The sequence below is a fragment of the Bufo gargarizans genome, chromosome 7 (genome assembly GCF_014858855.1).
Source record: "Bufo gargarizans isolate SCDJY-AF-19 chromosome 7, ASM1485885v1, whole genome shotgun sequence".
Classification (NCBI taxonomy): Eukaryota; Metazoa; Chordata; class Amphibia; order Anura; family Bufonidae; genus Bufo; species Bufo gargarizans.
In genome coordinates this window covers 124,250,012-124,274,151 of record NC_058086.1, presented here as the reverse complement: position 1 = coordinate 124,274,151, position 24,140 = coordinate 124,250,012, and the positions used below count along the sequence as shown (strand labels likewise).

General features: G+C 41.6%; 1 protein-coding gene across 1 annotated transcript in view; it reads left to right on the top strand.

The window, feature by feature from the left end:
• KCNT2 (potassium sodium-activated channel subfamily T member 2) overlaps positions 1–24,140 on the top strand; it is a 1,405,312-nt gene that overhangs the window by 1,003,266 nt on the left and 377,906 nt on the right. Inside the window, exons 18-19 of the mRNA XM_044301880.1 lie at positions 1,277–1,382; positions 6,117–6,289. Coding sequence (XP_044157815.1) covers positions 1,277–1,382; positions 6,117–6,289 — 279 coding nt within the window. The remainder of the gene's footprint in view (positions 1–1,276; positions 1,383–6,116; positions 6,290–24,140) is intronic.

The window sequence follows — 24,140 nt, the reverse complement described above, 5'->3', positions numbered from 1 at the left end:
CTGAATGGCAGTTTGGTTTTCTTGATGATGATTCACCGCTGGCCTCAGGGCAGGCAGGCCTCTGGTCTCCTCAGCTCCTGAATATAAATGAAGACTACAGATCCTCTTTCGCAGGCAGCAGATATTCGCCACAGATCCTCTTTAGCAGGCAGCAGATATTCACCAATCGTCCTTTGCTTGCTGTGGATAAAGGCTTCAATGTCTGGCTGATGACAGGACACCTCAGGTAAACAATTTAGCAGACACGTCTGAATCCGTTGCTGTCCAACTGCCAACTCTCCGTCCTCCTGCCACTTCCTTTCTCCAGCCCATGTAGCTTTTCCCAGGAAGTTAGGACATGGCAACAAAATAACAAAATGCACAAAATAAATAAGAAGCTATTTTTTACAGTCTATTTCAATAAGAAAGCCAATCAGGTGCAGCTATAAGATTACTTTTCTTTTTAAATATTAATTGTCAACATCTCGCTCCTATTAGTTCTAAGGGGGCTGTCCGACTAAGGGCCTCTAGTGGCCAGTCACACAAACTGCATGTTATATCACTATAGCTTATTCAATGTAGTCACAGGTGTATCCAATTGGAGTATCATATGTTTCATCTTGGTTATATCACTATAGCTTATTCAATGTAGTCAAGATGTATCCAATTGGTGTATCATGTGTTCCATTTTGGGGGCCCCAAACTGTGACCCCTTTACAATTCCGCCTTCCCAGACTTCCTTTCTCCATGTCCTCACGCGTGCAGCCGCTATTTTAGGAAAAATGTGATTCGTTAATACGAAGCAAGAGGAAATTCGCATTTGGTGCAAATCGTTTTTTTGCTGAAATTCATAACAAACTCCACTTCGTCAGCTTCGATTAGCTCATCTCTAGTTTTTATTATACACTGGTATACACAGAATAAAAAGCCCACACACATACAGTATATTATGGACATTCAGCTATGCAGACAGGCATCTTATTAGGACTTGCCTTCAGCAGGACCTGATAGGAATACTCAAATGGAAGCCATAGGGCACTATAAGGGGCCTATGGTAGGCGTTCAGCTGCCATACTAACTATTTTCACTCTGCAATCATGTCACAATAATCACAGTTACTCTATTAAAACATTTAGATGTAGTAGTTGCTATTGCCTGTGGCAGCTAAGGGTAAAATGACAAGTAATTGCCAGATTCAACATATTGTTATGTTTAATTGTAACATTTTTTATAGCCAGAATAAAAATCTGATTAAAATGATAACATAACTGTACATGAATTTTGTGTTTTTTTGTAGGTACACTAAAGGTTATCCTCCTAATTCACCATACATAGGCAGCTCACCTACCTTTTGTCATCTGTTGTCAGAAAAGGTTCCGTTTTGCTGTTTGCGATTAGATAAGGTAAGAAGAAAAAAATTTGTAATTAAACTTCAAAATAGTAGAGAAACCGTGCCTTATCGACATTCTCTGAGAAAAAACAAAAACAAAAAAAAACATTCCCTCTCCCAATACTTCTTTGATCCATCTGTTTTGAGACAGTTTTCCATTGAGTAATGTTGAGAAAAATACATAAGTCCACTTAGTCTTATGGGTGACTATACAAAGTTAAATCAGAGGAAGAAAAAAGTCCCCCCAAAGACCAAAAAATATATATTTTCCATCTTAAAAAAATAAATAAATTGTGAAGAACAAGTTCCTAAATAGATGACCCATCTATAGTAAGGCTACTTTCACACTAGCGTTCGGGTGTCCGCTCGTGAGCTCTGTTTGAAGGGGCTCACGAGCGGACCCGAACGCAGCCGTCCAGCCCTGATGCAGTCTGAATGGAGCGGATCCGCTCAGACTGCATCAGTCTGGCGGCGTTCAGCCTCCGCTCCGCTCGCCTCCGCACGGACAGGCGGACAGCTGAACGCTGCTTGCAGCGTTCGGGTGTCCGCCTGGCCGTGCGGAGGCGTGCGGATCCGTGCGGATCCGTCCAGACTTACAATGTAAGTCAATGGGGACGGATCCGTTTGAAGATGCCACAATATGGCTCAATCTTCAGGCGGATCCGTCCCCCATTGACTTTACATTGAAAGTCTGGACGGATCCGTACGAGGCTATTTTCACACTTAGCTGTTATATGCTAAAATAATGCAGACGGATCCGTTCTGAACGGAGCCTCCGTCTGCATTATTATGATCGGATCCGTTCAGAACGGATCCGATCGAACGCTAGTGTGAAAGTAGCCTAATCCAGTCCATGTAAATTGCAATATTATTAATTTTAAAAGCGCCCCTTTTAACTCTTTCAATAAATTAGCCATGACATCTTCCTCTGCTACAGTTGACCTACAGTAGAGATTGTAGTGCTTCTCTAATTGTGATGATGGCTTCACCATCCATAGCTTTTGATAGGAATTCTAAAATGCTGTAAATCTCTTTTCTGGCCTGCACAATCTCTGGTTCTGCAACATACAGATGTAGCGGGGTAATGCTCAAGGTTTGTGGGAAGAGCTAATAAGGAATTGTGATTTAGTCCCCTGCTGTTCATACTGGATCTCCATGATTGTCAATACATACATACTGCTGGCAGTCTTAAAAGATGAAACATGTTCTCATTGTCGCTGTACAAATGGTCTTATTGTCATTGATTCCTAGGGAGCATATACAGTACTCTTGTAATTCAATGTGGTTCTGTTACTATTCAAATCCTTACTATTTCCAAATGTGTTGTACTCTATAAGCAGTTTCCTATATCACAGGACTGGTTTATAAATTGGCATATTGTAGAGCAGTGCGAGGAGGAGCAGAGCATAGATTGAGGGATGGGGGGGGGAGTTGGGGGAGCGGTTCCAGGAGCAGCAGGGCAGAGATAGAGGGATGCAGGGAGGAGAGATGCCAGGAGGAATGGGGCAGAGGTGGCAGTGCCAGGAGGATCAGGCAGAGATAGAGGGATGCAGGGAGGAACGGTCGCAGGAGGAGCAGGCCAAATAGTGAGGGATGAACATAGGAGTGGTGCCAGGAGGAGTGGGGCACAGAAGAAGTGATGTGGGGAGGAGTGGTGCCAGGAGCAGCATGGCAAAGATTGAGAGATACAGAGAGCAGTGGTGCCAGGAGGAGTGGGGGAGAGATGGAGGGCTGCGGGGAGGAGTGGTGCTAGGAGAAGCAGGGCAAAGATTGAGAGATGTGGAGAGGAGCGTGCCAGGAGGAGCAGAGAAGAGATGGAGGTAAGCGAAGAGGAGTGGTGCCAGAAGGAGCAGGGCAAATATTGAGTCATGCGGAGAGGAGCGGTGTCAGGAGGAGTGGGGCAGATGGAGAGTGATGAAGGAAGGAGATGTGCCAGAAGGATTGAGGAAGAGAAGGAGGGATGCGGGAGAAGTGGTGCCAGGAGGAGTGGGGTAAAGATGGAGGGAAGAGAAGGGGAATGGTGCCAGGAGGAGCAGAGAAGAGATAGAGGGATGCGGAGAGGAGCAGTGCCAGGAGGCGACCCAACAGTTAATGTCACTGGTAGACATAAGGAGCAGCCATCGGAATGCCTTTGAAGTGTTCTCTGCCTTGCATCATCTGCTGCTTTCAAAGCACATTACACCCTTGATTTTTCTAACAATCCGTTTAACGCACTACCTAAGGAAATACAATATCACTCTGCAATCATGCAATGAGACTATGATCGCTAACCTTCCTACATCTGTGATTGACTCCTATTGTGCTTATTTTGATGTAATAGCAATAGTTTGCATTTTGTCATAGACATAGTGCACCTATGTTCTGATTCCAGTAGGAAAAAAAATCTAATTCTCTGATTTAGATCTCAAATAGCAGACCTTGATTTTTTTATTTTTTTCATCTCTCATGGACACCCTTTCATATTTTTTTTTTAATGGTTGCTCTGTACTTTATTGTGTGCTAAATATATTTTCCTCAGCAATAATCATGTCCAATGGGATGCAGGAAGGTTCTCCTACTGTAGTCCAATCGCTTCCCTAATAATACAATAATTGCCATTGAAGTCTGGGGCCTATTAGAGGTGCCCAGGCCAACAATTTTTAGTGCTTTTATTATGCCCTAATACTCTGCAATATGGAACCAATGTAAGTGATGGAACAAAAAGTAATAAAAAAAATATTAATCATCTCATGAAAAATTAAAATAAATAAAATTGCATATTGTTGCATCTGAAAAAGTCCAGACTGTTTAATAATGATGTGAGTATGCAGTGATGTCATCAAGATCAGTGTAGGTCCTTTGGCAGGTCTTTTCCACTCAAGAGAGGAGCGGCTTGCATCAGAGCGAGCAAGCAAGTGGAGGTGTTTTTTTTATTTTAACACAAAAGGCCATATTGCACCAGCGTATTACTGTTTTTAATGGCCATTAGACAGGTGCACTTATGTCTAAGTGGCCCCTAAAAACGGTCCCTACTGTAGGCTGAATAGGGTTTTAACATAGCGACTTGTGATTAATTAATTTGTAAAAAATCTAATTTCTTGTCAAACTTTGGAGAAGCTAACAAATCAAATTTTTCATCTCTAATCACCATTATCATAATAACAGGTAGAATAAAGTTAACAAGTCAGTTTAGCCCACAATGAATGCTGTAAAATGAAACTTAAAAACAAAGGACCTTTTTTTTTCAACCTAACATTTTTTTTTTTTTACACTATCAATATATTAAATGGAACACCTTTTACACCTATAATTATAGGGTCCTCTTAATGAGATACCAATGATACTACCTGTACTAGAGTAACATAATTAGGGTTTTTGCTTCCTAATCTCCACTCTGACATTTTTCCCCGCCCCCCCCCCCCCCCCCCTTTTTTTCCTTCAAGTTACTGATGGGATATCCTATCTTCCCTTCAATCTCTCTTTTCTACACTCTCGCCCTATTTTTAACAGATTATCAGATATACTCGAATTTTCTGTGACCACATTGTATATATATTATATATTTCTCTAGACCCCGCTGAGGAAGGTCATATTAGCAAAGAGAAGTGTGTGCTAAAATTGTGAGAAAGAAAGTGCTCTGCCAATGTGCCATCTCTCAGTGGGATTCCACCCCCAGTGAGTTCCGGCACCCCAGGGTCACCACTCCTGGGGCACTAGCACTTTGGGCTTTCAACACAACTCAACCTAATGGCATCGATCCAGCAACCCGGCCCACCTCGCATAGGACATTTCTGCCCTAATGCGGTTCACCCTTTGTGGACCACTGTGTGGTTCTCTGCTCTCATTTAATCCCATGGCTCAGCCTACTGCGGCCTTCCTCCATGGGCAGAGTTCAGTCCAGGAGCTAGGCTCAACCGGACTGATGAGAACAGATACTACACTTGATCTTATCCAAAAGTCTGAGAAGCCTGGCATTTACGTTGTGAATCATAGTGATATAGTCATATATTCTGCAAATCCTCAGCAGATTCTCATGATGTAGATGAACCCTAAGGCCTCGTTCACATTTTCATTTTCACTGACATGTGTTGTCCGCATTTTCTGCGGACAGCACACACACCCATTGATTTAAATGTGTCTGTTCACATTTCAGTATTTTTTTACTGAACGTGGGTCAGTAAAAAAATAAATAAAAAATTACAGGGACATGCGCTACTTTGATCCATAATGCAGACAAAGGACGCCTTTTGAAGTCTATGGCATCCGTGTTGTGTCCGTTTTTCAATTAAGACTAATAGAAGATTCTTTGGAAATTAATTTTCACCTGAGCAACTTCCGTACATTACGGGTGACACACGGATGGTAAAAACGGACACACGGACCAACCACAGATCCTTCACGGATGAAAAATGTACGCTTTTTTTCCATGGATGTGACATTGACACGGAAATGTGAACGAGCCCTACATCTGTGGATTTCATGGTATTTTCCATCTGTTTACTGCAGTTGGCTGATTTTTTACATTGGTCAGTTTATCGAGTTCCTGATTTCTGCCACCTTTATTGACTGCAGTATTCTCCATGCAAACAATGTTAGCAGCAATGCTTTAGAAAACGTGTTTATTAGTGTTGTATGTTGATACTTGTGCTTATTGATTTCTACAGTAAAGCTTCCATTGTGACAAATAATGCCCACAGATGAAATGTACTACACACTGTGCATTAAGCTACTTAATATACTTAACTTCTTTCATTCACTTCTGCCTTAGGGTTGTCAACATAACTATTATGAAGATGCTAAAGCCTATGGTTTTAAAAATAAGGTCATCATTGTTGCAGCAGAGACAGCAGGCAATGGACTGTACAATTTCATTGTTCCTCTCAGAGCTTATTATAGACCAAAGAAAGAGCTTAATCCAATCATACTACTGCTGGATAATCCGTAAGTGCTGAGAGCTGATTATATATTAAGTCTGAATCTCAAGAAATTACAAAACCTGTTTCTTTCATGTAAATGTTCATCTCCATGTCTTTTAGTGAGACTTGATCTAACAGCATTGTATGAACACTGGAAATCTGATGAAGTATCTTGGGTATATAAACAACCCTTTCTTAAAGTACTTCTACACTTCTTTAATAACTTCCCTTCTTACTAAATGCCAGGAGCATTTTTTTAGCTTCTGATAATTAGCCACATGGAAAGCAAGGCTGCTTTCACACTTGCGTTCAGAGAGGATCCGTCTGGGGTCTGCCCAGACGGATCCGCTCATATAATGCAGACGACGGGATCCGCATTTGTGCCCAGCCGCGTCCCAACTGCTGGATCCTTAGACACGCCCATCTCATTAGTATTCACTTGGTGCAATGTGATCCCGGCGAGTGAGGGTGCCGGGCGCATGCGCAGGATCTCCGAATGTCGGGGACAGGAAAATACCGCCCAGCGAAGTTAATACTAATGAGATGGGCGTGTCTAAGGATCCGGCAGTTGGGACGCGGCTGGGCACAAATGCAGCACAAAGAATGCCCCTTGGGCAGAAAGGACAGGTGATTATAAAGATTATTTTTAATGTTTTACAATGCGCACAGGGATAATACTGATATGAATTGGAAACTTATTATAAGACCTAGGGGGGCATATAAAGAGCTAATTATGCTCAGAAGGCCTGTCAGTGTCCCTTTAAATTCAAACTGAGCCGTCCCCATTGACTTACATTGTAAGTCTGGACGGATCCGTTTGCCTCCGCACGGCCAGACGGACACCCGAATGCTGCAAGCAGCGTTCGGGTGTCTGCCTGCTGGGCGGAGCGGAGGCTGAACGCTGCCAGACTGATGCAGTCTGAGCGGATCCGCATCCACTCAGAATGCATTAGGGCTGGACGATGCGTTCTGGGCCGCTTGTGAGAGCCTTCAAACGGAACTCACAAGTGGAACCCCGAACGCTAGTGTGAAAGTAGCCTAAGCTAAATAATATAATGTAACAGTGGGTCCTGTCTGGAAAAATTCCAGGTCACAGATTGGACAAGGCTATGAGGGGAGATGGTTATAATAGTAGAAATGTTTTGGTAATATTTACTGTAGGGAAGTTTAAGAAAAGGAGTGATCACATCACAGATTGAATTTATTTAGGCTTGGGTTTTTGTCTCCCACTAGATAATGAGCAGGAGGAGAGATTTAGAATTCTAGCAGCACCATTCATGATAAGTTGTTACAGTTGGTGACCAAGCAAAATGTTATATTTGTCATGGTAATAATTAACCACAGAGTGAGGTTAGGAAAAATTATCTTTTGGAAATATTGGAAAGATATAAGAAGTTGCATTTTGAGATGATATGAAGGATGGAGCTGGGCAAGGAATACATTGTTTCAAATAATGTATTGCTGGGAAGTGAGAAGGAATACAATTAGCTCACTTTTGCACGCAGCAACTCTAAATACATAAGTCTTGGGACATTAGTAAGGCAATTAATATGATCAGAAATATGTGTAAAAACAATGGTGGCTATAAGGGATTGCTTTGCATGGTTATATTAAACATTAGCACGCCATGGGTTTATCTTGTCAGTAAACACCAACTAAGAAGAGTATGAGTAGAGATAGGGCACTGGTGTGAGGAGGACAGGCGCCAGACGCCAATTCAACTGGACACCTAAAAAATACAAAGTTTTACAGAGTGAAACATGTTTAAAGGCATGAAAAGTTCCAGCTCTAATGGCCATTTGAAATATAGATTGAATAGTTTTCAAAAAATAAAATAAAAAACTGAAATAAAACCTTATGTAAGGGATCGCTCTCTCAAGTAGGGCGGCAATGACAGATTCCTCCTCAGACAACGGGATTAAAGTCCAAATGGTGCTTTATTTTGGCACTATAGCACCAGCACAAACATAAACATAACCCAAAATAAACAGCTACCTGTCTGGACTCTACCTTATACATAGGTCGTCTCTACCTCACCTATAGAGCACAGTTCACATCCAGGGTATCAGGTTCTGACGCTCAGCAGGCCAGCTTACCAGGCATAAGTCCCACACAGGGGAGAGATCCGGCTTCACACAGCATCGTGGCCCCTCAGCCCTCCTGGCTGGGACCACACCAAGCCCCACAGACTTCTTCTCCCCCAGACTCATACACAGAGGGTTGTTTTATCCCTCCTTGATTAACCCAACTGGCCTCACCTGGGGCTAGGGAACCTGTAATGGACTAGGGGTGTGGACTGAGAGACTCCCGCTACCAACCTGTCTCCCAGTCCAAAGAAATCTAGCCCATACAACTTTAAACAAAAATGATCCCCAGCAAGCTATGCCTTGCTGAAGCAGCACCATTTCTGGATTTCAGTTATCTCACCCAGCTAAACTAAAAAACCATGTGAGATACACATCCCAGCATACCTCTACCTTGCACTCTACCACACTAAGTACAAGTAAATATGTTGTAATATAACTAGCTGAAGATGGTAAATGTCTGAGTAGTGTGTGTAGTTGCTCATATTTTTGCAGATATTGAAAAGTACATTTTAGATTGGTGCTTCTTTTCCACTTGCTATTGTGCAAAAGGAAAAACTGTAAAGTATTGTAATCAGGAGCCCTAATAAACAGCCCACACAGATTTCCATTTTAAAATGTGTCTGTATGAGATGTATTCATTCCATTTCAAAAGCATTTCTCCTAGGGTACCTTAATGGCATATATGAAATGCAGCTATTTGTGTAATAGCTATGCAAAGAATTGCTTTAACCATGGTGTCAGCCACAGAAAATGACACGCGGCAGACTGTGTATATTACTGTATTGAAACAATTTTTTTTCTTTCTTTTTTTCATTAGAGCTTTCAGAAATTAGAGTATGAAAATGTTCCTTGAAATAATTTGTCTGCAGAACATATTATATTTTCCATTTCTGTGTCACAGCACTTAATTTAATAACAATGTTGTTGTACAATGTGCCCATTTGTTCAGCTGGTTAAAAGTACATTTGGGGCAGTCTGTGCTATATATATATATATATATATATATATATATATATACATTAAATACAATATCCACATCCACATTCTAACACTGTGCATACAACCCTATGTCTGCAGAGCAATACCACTATTTCTAAGGCAGAAGGCATTTATTTTTACATTTTCTTGAGTTTCTTTCTGTAAGATATACAATACAGATAGGCTGGTTCACAGGAATGGAAATAACACAGGCACAAAGGCCGCAGACCGCTCATCTGCAAGAACTGTGAATGGGGTCCACTCACAGAAGGCCCCTTTCATAGTGTTATACCCCAGAGTTGTGTTGCTACACACCTCTACCCCACTACTATCTCCTGAGAGCCTTTATACTGTCATCTGATATAATTTACATTATGTCCTCCACAAATGTGCATATAAATCTATGTTAAAAGTAATTGTTCATGTCATTTTTCTGGTATACCAGTAGGTGGCAGCAACACATTGGCAGGTACAAGCTACAGTTTAGTGAATCTAAGCTGGAATGGTTAATTTCAGCTTGGCTCCCCTGTGTGGAGAAGTGGGATGGTCCCACATCCTGCAGTCTGGGTGGAGAAGGAAGCTTAGTCGGTGTAGCCCACCCCTTGTGTGTTTGTGGAGCTCCCCTGCATAGGGAGGACAGCAAGGACCTAGTCTTGGCTGAGACATAGCCATATACCCAGCTTGAGCACCTTCAGCTCAGCTGGACAAGGAAATCAGAAACTACAGACAACCTCCAGAGTTCCAGGAAGAAAGCATACCCTGAGAATCCATCTATAAGATAAGTCCAGAGTCCTAGAAGAAGCCAATTCCTCCTCAGCTAGTCTGTCCCCACAAAGCAAAAGGTACAGATAAGTGCAGAAGCTAATCCTGCCATAGTTACAGATCTACCAAGCAGACGTTTTATCCTGCAAGTTTGACATTTAAAGCAGAAGTATTCATTCCTGCCAATGATTGCCAAAGCCTGCTGGGACCAAGAGACCAAAGCTGCATACTGCTTGGATGAAAGTTATTTCAAGTAAAGAAACGTTTGAACTTCATCTAAAGGTCTGGACATAATTTCTTATGCAACATTTCTCAATTATTACTCCTACTATCACTGCACTCAAATTTATTGCAAGTGAGCCAGGATCCTTGAGTCCAGCCGTACCCAGGTAGGAGACACCGTGACACAATTATCACTATCCTACAGAGACATTATAGGCCATTACACCACTCTGGCATTCCGAATCTGTGACGTATGTTATAACACCTTGAAAGGGCCCTGGAATAATACCCTGCACATGCTGCAATTGGCGTTGCAAACAAATACAGGATATATTATCCACCTGACCCGGCCACTGCACTAAAAGTGGTGTCAGCGAACCCGTTCCTGGTCACTGCAATAACCTATGTAGCAGAGGAGGAACCTTGATGAATTTTTACCTAGTTTGAACATTACATACAATGCTAACAAACCACTGATTTGTTAGCATTGTATGTAATGGTTCAAACTAGGTAAAAATGGCATCATTTGTGAGCTGAAGGTAGTGCTTGTCTCCTCTATGTGGCGTTTGGTTGGATCCATTCCTAGTGACAGATACCCCAAATATGGTAGTTCCCCTTTACCTGCATGACCACATGTCCACCTCTAAACAGGTCAGATTAAAAAAAGTTCTCTGGGAATTAGGACAATGAAAATACTTAAATATTACATTATTAAAAATATATTCCCAAATACCTTTCATTATTTACAATGGCTTGTTTTCTTTGTGGAGCACTCATTAGGGAAATACAATGGCCACCTTCCTACTACTATGGTAATAAGCAGCAGCAGCACTTGTATGTAGTCTCCATTACCACAGCCCTTCATTACCACAGTCTGTCCTGGCCCTCCTCTCTGTACTTCATGGCTCCTCATGTACTTATTCCTACAGAGATTCATCTAAAGTTCGTATCAGCTGTATTCCCTCACATGTGGAGCAGAGAGGAGGATGAGGCAGCTCTTTTTAGTTCAATCTTGTGAAGTAAATTGTCATCCTGTGTGATTAGGACAGGTTTTCAGTATACTAATAGGACAGTGGCCATTTTATTTTCCCTGATGATTGCTCCACAAACAAGCCATTATAACTAATGAAAGGTATTTGGGGATGTATTTATAACAAAGTAATATTTAAGTAATTTAAGTAATTTTATTTTCTTAATTACTGGAGAACCCCTTTTACCAGCTCAGGACCACCGCACGCAGGATTGCATCCTGGCGGCGGCCCTGTTGTTCCTCCTAGACGCGCCAATGCGTCTTCTCGCGAGACACGAGATTTCGGGCAGAGCCGGCCCGCACATGCGCAGTGCGGGCCGGGAATAGTTACATCAGAAGTTCGTCACCAGCCTGCCAGCCAATGATCAGCGCTGGCAGGTTGGTGACTTTTAAAAAAATCGAATCAGAAGCCATTTAACACCTTATATTTATAAATATAAGGTGTTAAATGGCTTCTGTGCTCCTCTGCTGGTCCTTTTCGTCGGTTGGTCCCAGAAGAGGAGCACACATCACTGTGAGTACACCAAACACTAAACTTAGCCCCAGATCACCCCCATCACCCCAATTAACCCCTTGATCACCCCTTTCAATCACTAGTGAAAGGGAAAAAAGTGATCAGTTTAAACTGTCACTTTTTTTTCCCACTAGTATTGACGGTTAGGTTAGTTTAGGCCCCTTTGTTAGTGCCCAGCCCACCGCACCGCAGTCACTGATTCGCTGATTAGCATTGGTACTTTTATGGTATCTGTAAGTGATCAGAACTGATCACAGTCAGATCTATAATAGTATTAGTGTCACCTTAGCTCGCCCTCCACCCAAAACGCAGTGTTTGCCCAGATCAGGCCTGATCAGTCGCCCACGCGTGCGTTCACCCACGCCCGCCCCGCCGCAGTGACAATTTCATTTTTATTTTATTTTTTATCACTGCACAAATCACTTTACAAGCACTGCGGCGATAAAAAAAATCTGTTTTGATATTTTTTTATCAGTCGCAGCGGCTTCCGGTACTTCGCTACCCTCCCATTTGTAAGACAGGCTTGCTTTTTTTCTTGTGTAGTCTCAGGGAATACGCCCTAAATTTAGTTGACCAAATGGCAAGTAAGAGGTATTCTTCTGAAGAGGCCTACAGGCTTCTGACCCAGTCGTATGAGGAATGGGAACCCTCATCTGACGAATCCAGCGGGTCAGAATATGAACCTGTAGAAAGCAGTGTCAGTCTGACCCAAAGTTCAGACGATGAGGTTGAGGTCCCTGATACCACCAGGCATACCCGGCCCTGTGTTGCTAGACCACAGGTTGCGCAGGATCCGCGTCAAGGGCAGCAGAGTGGGTCTGGCGCTGCTGGATTACGTAGTGAGACATACACCAGCAGCGCAGACCATCCTGGACCTAGTACCAGCACTGCCGTAGAACATGGTGAAGTGGCGAGCACCAGAAGGGCAGTGGAAGCTAGTACGGTGGCACGTGCATTAGTTCCCCCGTCGCAGCCACCACACAGACAGGCCCGTATAGCCCCTAGAGTCCCTGAGGTGCTGGCAAACCCTGATTGGCAGTCCCCAACTTCAGCCGCACCAGTAGTTCCCCCTTTCACCGCCCAGTCTGGAGTCCGGGTTGAGACAGCTCAGATCGGATCAGCACAGTTTTTTTTTTTAGCTGTTCTTGACTGCGGAGCTCTTGGACTTAGTCGTGGCAGAAACAAACCGGTATGCCACTCAATTTAAAGCCGCCAACCCGGGAAGCTTTTATGCCCAGTCTTTCCGGTGGAAACCCGTCCACGTTTCCGAATTTAAAACTTTTCTGGGCCTTCTCCTCAACATGGGCCTGACAAAAAAGCATAAATTGCGGTCATATTGGTCCACAAACCCAATTAATCACATGCCCATGTTCTCTGCTGCCATGTCCAGGACGCGATTTGAGACCATCCTGCGTTTCCTGCACTTTAGTGACAACAGCACCTCTCGTCCCAGAGGCCACCCAGCTTTTGACCGGCTCCACAAAATTCAGCCCCTCATAGACCACTTTAACACCAAATTTGTATACCCCTGAGCAAAACATCTGCATAGACGAGTCCCTTATACATTTTTCCGGGCGCCTTGGCTTCAAACAATACATCCCAAGCAAGCGCGCCCGCTATGGGGTCAAATTGTATAAGCTCTGTGAAAGGGCCACAGGCTATACGCAAAAAGTTCGAGTCTATGAGGGTAAAGATCAGACCCTGGAGCTGGTCGGTTGCCCTGACTACCTGGGGAGCAGTGGGAAGACAGTCTGGGACTCGGTGTCACCCTTATTTGGCAAGGGGTACCATCTTTATGTGGATAATTTTTACACAAGTGTGCCCCTCTTCAGGCATTTGTTTTTAGAACAGATTGGCTGCTGTGGCACCACGCAACCTAGTCGCCGGGGCTTCCCCCAATGGCTCATTACCACCCGTCTTGCAAGGGGGGAGAGGGCTGCCTTGTGTAACGAAGAACTGCTTGCTGTGAAATGGAGAGACAAGCGTGACGTTTACATGCTCTCCTCCATTCACGCAGACACGACAATCGAAATTGAACGAGCAACTGGAGTCATTGAAAAGCCCCTCTGTGTCCACAACTATAATTCGCTCATGGGAGGGGTGGACTTCAATGACCAGATGTTGGCTCCTTATTTACTTTCCCGCAGGACCAGACGCTGGTATAAGAAGGTGTCTGTATATTTAATTCAATTGGCACTGTATAATAGTTTTGTTCTCTACAGTAAGGCTGGGAGAACAAGATCCTTCCTCAAATTTCAGGAAGAGATCATCGAGAACCTCCTGTATCCAGGAGGTTCCGTGGCCACAACCACCAGTGTAGTGAGCCGTCTACACAAGCGACATTTCCCCAATGTCGTTGCTGGCCTCTCAAACCAACCGCCACCCCGAAAAAAAATTGTGTCTGTAGCAGGAGTGGAGTGACACCCGCCATTTCTGTCCTGACTGCCCTGACCACCCTGCCCTATGCTTAGGGGAGTGTTTCCGGAAGTACCACACACAGGTACACTATTAGTATAGGGATTGCGTCACACAGGACAGGCACACAGGGCTCTTAGGGCCCTTTCACTCACAGCTGCAAACCTCTCCTTTCACCTGGGACAAAGTGCATAATGTACTTCGCCACATCTCTGGGTGATTTGCGCTTTGCACATTGTCCCATGGGGAAGGAGAGGTTTGTCCTATAAAGGCAAAAAAAATAAAAAATCACAGGTAAGCAAAAAAGTTAATGTTCCAAAAGTTCACTAAAGTTTTTCAAATTTAATGTTCTGTTTCAAATTTTATCTAAAGTTAATTTTAATAAATTTATTGCGCTGCGGCCTGTTTTATTTTTTTTGTTTTGATTTCTTACCTTCTAGGTGGACCAACCGATCGACTAGCTGCAGCACTGATGTGCATTCTGACAGAAGCATTGCGCTGCTGTCAGATTACACAAAAGTCGGTGTATGCGGCGCTGCAAGATGAGATTTCTCCTCTGCATTAAAAAATATACATTTGCCGAGGCTTATGAGCTGAGGGGCGATGTTCATATGTTTTGGCAAACACTTTGTATATAAAAAAAAAATATAAAAAAATTCTGGCAATGATTTATTCATCCACATCAATTGATGTGAATGGAGAAATCGGGTTTGCCAGGGCATACGAGCTGAGTGGGTTTGGATGTTGGGTGGAGCTCCTATGTCCTGGCAGATGCCTTTCCCCTCCATTTTTGGCACATTTTTTGGGCAGAGATTTTTTCATCCACATTGATTGATGCGAATGAAGAAATCTGTGACGTTCAGTTTTTCTTTCAGCCCAGAGGCTGAAATCTCCTTACCCATATGCTCAATATAAGGAGAATAGCAGAAACTCCTAATGCTGGCCATACATGTAATGATTGTGGAGACCCTCAAATGCCAGGGCAGTACAAACACCCCACAAATAACCCCATTTTGGAAAGAAGACACCCCAAGGTATTCGCTGAGGGGCCTATTGAGTCCATGAAAGATTGAACTTTTTGTCCCAAGTTAGCGGATAGGGAGACTTTGTGAGAAAAAAAAAATATCTGCTAACTTGTGCCAAAAAAAAAAAAAATCTTCTATGAACTTGCCAGGACCCTCACGGAATACTTTGGGGTGTCTTCTTTCCATAATTGGGTCACATGTGGGGTATTTATACTGCCCTGGCATTTTAGGGGCCCTAAAGCATGAGAAGAAGTCTGGAATCCAAATGTAAAAAAATGCCCTCCTAAAAGGTGCTTATTGGAATTTGGGCTCCTTTGCACACCTAGGCTGCAAAAAAGTGTCACACATGTGGTATCGCCATACTCAGGAGAAGTAGGGCAATGTGTTTTGGGGTGTCTTTTTACGTATACCCATGCTGGGTGAGAGAAATAGCTCTGTCAAATGACAACTTTGTATAAAAAAAATGGGAAAAGTTGACTTTTACTGAGATATTTCTCTCACCCAGTATGGGTATATGTAAAAATACACCCCAAAACACATTGACCTACTTCTTCTGACTTCGGCGATACCACGTGTGACACTTTTTTGCAGGCTAGGTGCGCAAAGGGGCCCAAATTCTAAAGAGCACCTTTAGGATTTCACAGGGCATTTTTTACGCATTTGTATTTCAAACTACTTCTCAAGCTTTAGGCCCCCTAAAATGCCAGGGCAGTATAAATACCCCACAAGTTACCACATTTTGGAAAGAAGACACCCCAAGGTATTTTGTGAGGGGCATGGCGAGTTCATGTAAAGTTTTATTTTTTGTCATAAGTTAGTGGAATATGAGACCTTGTAAGAAAAAAAAATATATATATCATTTTCCGCTAACTTGTGCCAAAAAAAATAAAAAATTCTAGGAACTCGCCATGCCCCTCACAGTATAACTTGGGGTGTCTTCTTTCCAAAATGGGGTCACATTGGGGTATTTATACTGCCCTAGCATTTTAGGGGACCAAAAGCGTGAGAATTAATTTGGAATCCAAATGCGTAAAAATGCCCTGTGAAATCCTGAAATTGGGCCCCTTTGCGCATCTTGGCTGCAAAAAACTGTCACACATGTGGTATCTCCGTACTCAGAAGAAGTAGGGCAATGTATTTTGGGGTGTATTTTTACATATACCCATGCTGGGTCAAATGACAACTTTGGAAAAAAACTGGCATTGTAGAACCTCAGGAAACATGACAGGTGCTCAGAAAGTCAGAGCTGCTTCAAAATGCGGAAATTCACATTTTTGTACCATAGTTTGTAAACGCTGTAACTTTTACCCAAACCAATAAATATACACTTATTGCATTTATTTATTTTTTTATCAAAGACATGTAGAACAATAAATTTATAGAAAAAATTATATAGAAATCTAGTTTTATTTGAAAAATTTTACAACCAAAAGTAAAAATGTCAGCAGCAATGAAATACCACCAAATTAAAGTTCTATTAGTGAGAAGAAAAGGAGGTAAAATTCATTTGGGTGGTAAGTTGTATGACCGAGCAAAAAACCGTGAAAGTAGTGTAGTGCAGAATTGTAAAAAGTGGTCTGGTCATTAAGGGGGTTTAAGCTAGGGGAGCTGAGGTGGTTAAGAATAAGTACTTCAACTTTGAAATGTTTGAAATACACTGACAAAAAATAAAAAATATGCACCCAGAGAGAAATATACAGTTAGGTCCATATACTGTATATTTGGACACAGACAACATTTATATAATTTTTGTTCTGTACATTACCACAATGGCTTTTGTACAAAAAAATTCTGATGCAGTTGAAGTTCAGACCTTTAGCTTTAATTCAGTGGGTTGAACAAAATGATTGCATAAAAGTGTGAGGAACTAAAGCATTTTTTTTAAACTGAGTCCCTTCATTTCACATGTGTTGGCAGCGCTTCCAACTAAGATTTTTCAGCAGCATAATGCTCGCCTCCACACACACACACAGAAAGAGTTTCCCAGGAATGTTACTTGTACAAGCACGTCTGGAACGATTGAATAGGTGAGAGGGATATTTACTAAGGTGGCATTGTAGCGCCCTTATTTCACAATTTATCCTTTTATAGGAAATTAAATAGATGCAGGATATACAATTATTTTTCTTGCACACAATGGACTATTTTACTAATATGAACTAGGCATTGAGAATGAGACCTGACGTTAAGTATTTGTATCCCTACTGTAATTATGATATAATCTTTTTAAATTGTGTTTAATAAAAAGTGAATTATTCAAGGAATTTTTTAGTACTCATTTGCTTTTGTTAATTAACTCCAGATATATTGCCAATCGAGCATTTATGAGACCAGCTGGGTGTAGCATCTATGGGCTCCGGACCATAGAGAACCTGTATGGCTCCATGCCCAACTGTATCTCATCTTGTATCCAGGCTAGAGGCGGCCTTATAGGTACTAGAGCCTCCTTTCAACTGTCCAATTTCCCCCAAATACATTAATCTTTAATCACTCATATAAAGTTTAATTCCATTCCAACAACTTTTTCTTGGTGCATTATTTTTTGTCAATGGATTGTATTCTCCAGTATTGTAAAAAAAAAAAAAAAAAAAACACTTCACACCTTACCTCCAGGTTTGAATAATAAACTTCCAGCTCCCTTTCCATAATAATGGTCTAAAACGGATGATACATTATAGAGAAATGTTAGTTAGTTAAAGGCTGCTTTTCTGCTCAGATTTATTTTTACAGACATGATAGGCATGCTGTTATTTTTGCAATCTGTTCTTGTAGATTGGAAAATGGTGACCTTGCTTTTGAAGATTCAGACTGGAGCTTAAATTTGGATTAGTTTACCGCAGCCCTCATGGGGTAGATTAAAACTCAGATGGGCAATTATGATTCTGCAATAGGTGAACATTCATGCTTAGGCAGTTGATAACACATTAGGTTGGTGGCATTATATAAATGTCACAGTGAAGAGAACAAAACTGTTATGACATTTAATGTGCATGAATTTTCATATAAACATATTACAAAACTGACCAGGCTATTCTGCAGAGGGCATGTTTGTTTGTCTTATACTTAAATGGGCTTTATACAAAGAAATTAGTGTTTTTTTATTATTAGATTTAGCATAATACTTAGCATAGTTCAATATTACATTATCACCCTTCAATAGCCTTCACCAGAAGACTTTAGTTCTGACTTACATTTTATTTTAATTGCATAACTATGATAATAGAAAAAAAGCAAGTTGCAGTTTTTGGTTTGTTCATGTTACAAAAAAAAAAAAAAAGGTACATGTATTCATCCTGTGGACATATCAGTTTTCCATGAAAACATATTGTAACTACATTGCTGGTGCATTGCCAAAATGTGATATAAACAGGTTCTAATGAACAACGACAATCATTTGATTAATCAGAACTTATTAAACTGTAGAAGGACTCTGAGGGTACATTCAGGTTTACTGATGCATGTTTTGGAAGCCAAACCAGGAGTGACAAAAAAGAGAAGAAGTTGTATCTACCCTTTATAATTTCTCTCCTCTTATGAGCCCTTTCTGATTTTGGCTTCCAAAACAGCAATAAGAAACCTGAATTTGTGGCCATACCTGTTTTTTTATGCAGTTTTTGCACCTAAAGCAATGAGTACATAAAAAAATGAGAGAAATAAAATCTTTCATACGTACTTCCCTTTACTATCCCCTCCTGAACTGCATCAAAATGTCATGTGATAGTGCCCAAACTGAGTGAAGCTCAAGTCCGTAATGTGGTAGGACAACTTGTGTGAACAAGATCCCTGCCAAGTTTAAATTTCCAAACAGAGTTTCTACATGTTTTCTGAAGATATTAGTAAGTTTGAGATACAGAAATTCCATTGTGTATCCATGGAAATTGTGGACAATAAGAGTACAGACTTGGTGACCAAAAGCCGCAAAATCACATGCCCAGTGGGTGTCACGGGTGGATGTGGTTTAGCCACATGTGTTCAGCCGCATTGTCGGGCCATACCCTAAAGAAACATCAAGCTAATTTCCCTTTGAAATCAGAAGATGTTCACAACACACTGAGGCTACCGCCACATGGTCAGGTTTCTGCAGTTTTGGAAATCAAAACCAGAAGTGTATAATAAAAAAAAAGGAAAAAATGTATTTCTCTCATTTTATGATCCACACCAAATTGTGGCTTCCAAAACTCAGTCAGGAAACCTGACGTTCCCAAAAATTCCAGAGAAATCTGGCAAAAACTGATATTGTTGGAAAATGTTTGACCGTTATTCCTCTGGGGTAAAAACAAAATAGAAAATATATTAAAAAAGTTGAATAACAATCTGCAACAATCCATGGAGCATATAGGAGGGTCTATGCAGTTTTAGAGAATCATTTCTGCAGTTGGTGGTAAAGGATCAAGGCATTGAATGTGGTACACAACTGTTGAGCAGGATTTTCAGGGCCTCAATCTCTGTTTCACCACACTACTGCTTCCACATTCTTGTCCAGAGACCTCACTAGCCAAACCTGAGTGCCAATATACAGTGTAAACTTTTTAACACCTTCTGGACCAATGACGTAATAGTACGTCATAGCGGGTAGTGACTTCCCGCAAATTGAAATACCATTGCGTCATGCTGATCGGGCGGGCACCTGAGCAGCCCGCGCCCGATCAGTGCAGGGGCTCGACAGTTACTGATAGAAGGTCCCTGATTTCACAGTGATTCCGGCGGATTAACCCTTTCTATGTTGCGGTCAGCGCTGACTGCGGCACGGAAGGCGTTTGTGATGGTTGAAGGCTCCTATTGGGTGCCCGCACTGAGAAGGCAGCTGGTTGACTTGCAGAGGTATCGGGACCTGCCTTCTATGGAAGCCTAGGAGATCCAGCCCCAGGATGGGTCTCCTGGGCATCTGTTAGTGTATTACACAGTGTAATACACTGACAAGCAATTCATTACAATACAGAAGTTTGTAATGCATTTCACAGGGGATCAGACCCCCAAAAGTGGGACAAAAATAAGGTTAAAAAAAGTTAAAATAAAGTGTTTTTAACAATAAAAAAATAAAGTTTCAAGTAAAAAACAAACACCCCTTTCCCCTGATTTTATAATAGAAAATAGAAACAATCAGCTCTATGAATATATCACATAATATACAGAAAAACATAGTAAAAAAAGAAATAAAACTGTGCCAAAAAAGGTATTTTGTGTCACCTTACACAACAAAAAGTGCAATACCAAGCAATCAAAAAGTCGTATGTACTCCAAAATAGTATCAAACCATCACCTTCTCCCACAGAAAATGAGCCCCTACATAAGACAATCGGTCAAAAAAAAAAAAAAAAAATGGCAGTCACAAAATGCTTTTATTGTTTAAAACTTAAACAAATTAATAAAAGTACACATATTAGGTATTGCCACATCTGGAACGACCTGCTATATAAAAATCTCACATGAACTCTTGACAAACTGCAATCAACAAAGCAGCCACTGGGTGGCCACACATAGGTACACACAGAATAGACATCTTATAACAATATCACAAACTCATATTTATTTAGAAAATCTGGTTATCTAATGCCACACATCTTGGAATATGCTAAGCCAAAGGGAAAGATTTAGAAGAATATACCATTTCCTGCAGGTCCATATTGTGGACCATAAGGCACTCTGTGTGCTATTATGCAGTGTATACCACTATAGAATGACACAATTATCTCTCAATGCACAGTGCAGTTAAGGGCACAGATTTCTATGAGATCTTTGTTACGTGTATAGCCATGATGTGTATAAAGCCTTGAACTGGAACTTAGAACAAAAAACTGTATTATTTTACGATTTGATAATGGAAACTGTTACAATGCATCGCTTACAATCATTTCTTGTCATAACGGGAGACTAGTTTTAGTGTCATGAGCACTTAACGGCTACTGTGTTCAGTAAAAAATTCCACACCATGCAGACACATAGGGCTGTTATTGGTTTATCTACCTCACTGGTATATTATTTTCTTTACAGAGCACTAAGTTTTTTTTTTTCTTTATTAAAAATGGGTGGATGTTTTATTGAGTAACTCTATTCTATACAATTTCTTGTCCAGAGAGGCTCACTTAATCTCTGTCAAACCACCAGTCAGTCAAAGGAGGCGTGGAGATGGAGACTTAGGCTACTTTCACACTAGCGTTCGGGGCTCCGCTTGTGAGTTCCGTTTGAAGGAACAGATCCGTACAGCCCCAATGCATTCTGAGTGGATGCGGATTCGCTCAGAATGCATCAGTCTGGCTCTGTTTGTCCTCCACTCCGCTCAGCAGGCGGACACCTGAATGCTGCTTGCAGCGTTCAGGTGTCTGCCTGGCCGTGCGGAGGCAAACGGATCCATCCAGACTTACAATGTAAGTCAATGGGACGGATCCATTTGAAGTTGACACAATATGGCTCAATTTCAAACTGATCCGTCCCCCATTGACTTTCAATGTAAAGTCTGGACGGATCCGTCTGAGCAACTTTCACAATTTTTTCTAAACTATAATGCAGACGGATCCGTTCTGAACGGATCCCATCGTCTGCATTATAGGAGCGGATCCGTCTGTGCAGACACCAGACGGATCCGCTCTGAACGCAAGTGTTAAAGTAGCCTAAATTAGAGCACCACAACTACCTAAAATTATACACATTAGTTTGGCTGGCATTACTCCTCCTCCTCCTTAATGCACTGCTCCTCTGTGGGCTTTGAATATCAAGTAAATCAAGCTGCACTGGGGGAGAGTGAGATCCTGGAGTGACTGAAGGGGGATGAGAAAAAAAAAGATTTATTTTATTTTATTTTTTTGCAGAGAAGCCATCATGGTCATCTTGATTGAAGAAGACACACCAAATTTTGCGCCGGGTGCACTGACTCCATCATGTTTTCTTCAACCAAGATGGTCGTGATGGCTTCTCCACGAGCAAATGGATGAGGTGGGTATGAATTTATTTGTTTTTAACCCCTGATTAACACTTGAAAGGCATCAATATGACTGTCAGATGACGCAATCATGTTGAATGCGGCATCTGAAGGGTTCAATGATGGGGGCGGCAAGATCACCATCATTGTGTCCCCTACATACAATGGAATTTGGTCCGTGATGAAGTAATTCGCAAATATTCAAAATTCTTTGTGAAATTCGGAGAAGCAGCCTAATCAAATTTTTCACTCATCTCTAATTGCCATTGTCCTTAGCTCTCTACTACATGTTTATCCCGGCCAGTCAAGAGAACAACAGATTGCTGCAGCATTGTAAACTGAGGTTACTCTGCTCTAGCAAACACTTTTTGCACTCTAATACATTACCTCTCAGGACAATATTTAGTGTTTAATATTTAATGTCAAAGTACTAACTAAATTAATTAAAACTAAATTATCAATAATGAGATACTAAATTTATCTGTTCTAGATATACTTTCCCTCTTTCTAGATATAGTTTCCCTTTCAGGCCATGCATTTTACATCACTATTTGTAAACCAAAACTAAAAGTGTAACCTACAGAGAAAACACAATGGCAATGTTTACACCCCTACTCCCAGCCTTGGCCTATTACTACTGAAGCAAAATACTAACCAAAGTACTGTTATGTAAGATAGACAAAGCAAGATTGTAGACTTCTTAATGCAAATCAAATTATTTAGTCAAAAGTGAGAGACACTACTGCCCCATCCACTGTCTATAGGATAGCCAGACACAGCTAAGTGCTGTACTCAGATATTGGGCAGTTGGGCAGTATTGTGCATGCTTGGCCAAAGCTCCATTGATATATGGAACTTGGGATCCTGGTCTTCATGATCAGTGGGGGTTCTACTTCCCAGCCTTAGGCCTCTTTCACACTACAGTATGTTGAATTCAGTGTTTTGCGTTCCGTTTTTCACGGATCCGTTGTTCCGTTTTTTGCTTCCGTTGTGGTTCCGTTTCCGTTCCGTTGTTCCGTTCCGTTTTTCTGTATGGCAACTACAGTATACAGTAATTTCATATTAAAAATTGGGCTGGGCATAACATTTTCAATAGATGCTTCCGCAAAAAACGGAACGGATACGGAAGACATACGGATGCATTTCCGTATGTGTTCCGTTTTTTTTGCGGACCCATTGACTTGAATGGAGCCACGGACTGTGATTTGCGGCCAAATATAGGACATGTTCTATCTTTTCAACGGAACGGAAAAACGGAAATACGGAAACGGAATGCATACGGAACACATTCCGTTTTTTTGCGGAACCATTGAAATGAATGGTTCCGTATACGGACCGTATACGGAACGCAAAAAACGGACCGTATACGGAACGCAAAATACTGTAGTGTGAAAGAGGCCTAACAGTTATACCCGAACCCTATTCGATGGGTAGGTTATTGTTTGTTATGATGGAAAAGCTGTGGAGGAACAAAGAGGGGCAGAAAATTTTGATCTAAAATCAAGGAATGTCCTTCTAAAAGGTGCAACACTTGGCGGGTATGATATATTTGGGAGAGCCATCACAGTCCCCAAAGTCTGGTCACCTTTCAACATGCTTTCATCTATGGCTTTTATAGTCATGGAAACTGTTTGTACTCTGTGCTGTCTTATCAAACTGTTGCCTAATGTCATGTTCAGTATTGATTTAGGCATGGTCTTTAATAAAATTGAAAGGTGGCGAGTACCGTACATTCCGCTTTCATACAGAATCTAATGCTTATTACACAAGCCAAGTGCATCACATTTATCATGCTGTTCTTGTCGTCTGGAAATGACACTTTCATTCATATTAAAATACAGTGTAACTGCTATAAATCATGAACAGATTATTTTTTCAGCTGCACTTGCCCAGTCGCGTCTTGTTATGTTCTAGATATTTTAGTTTG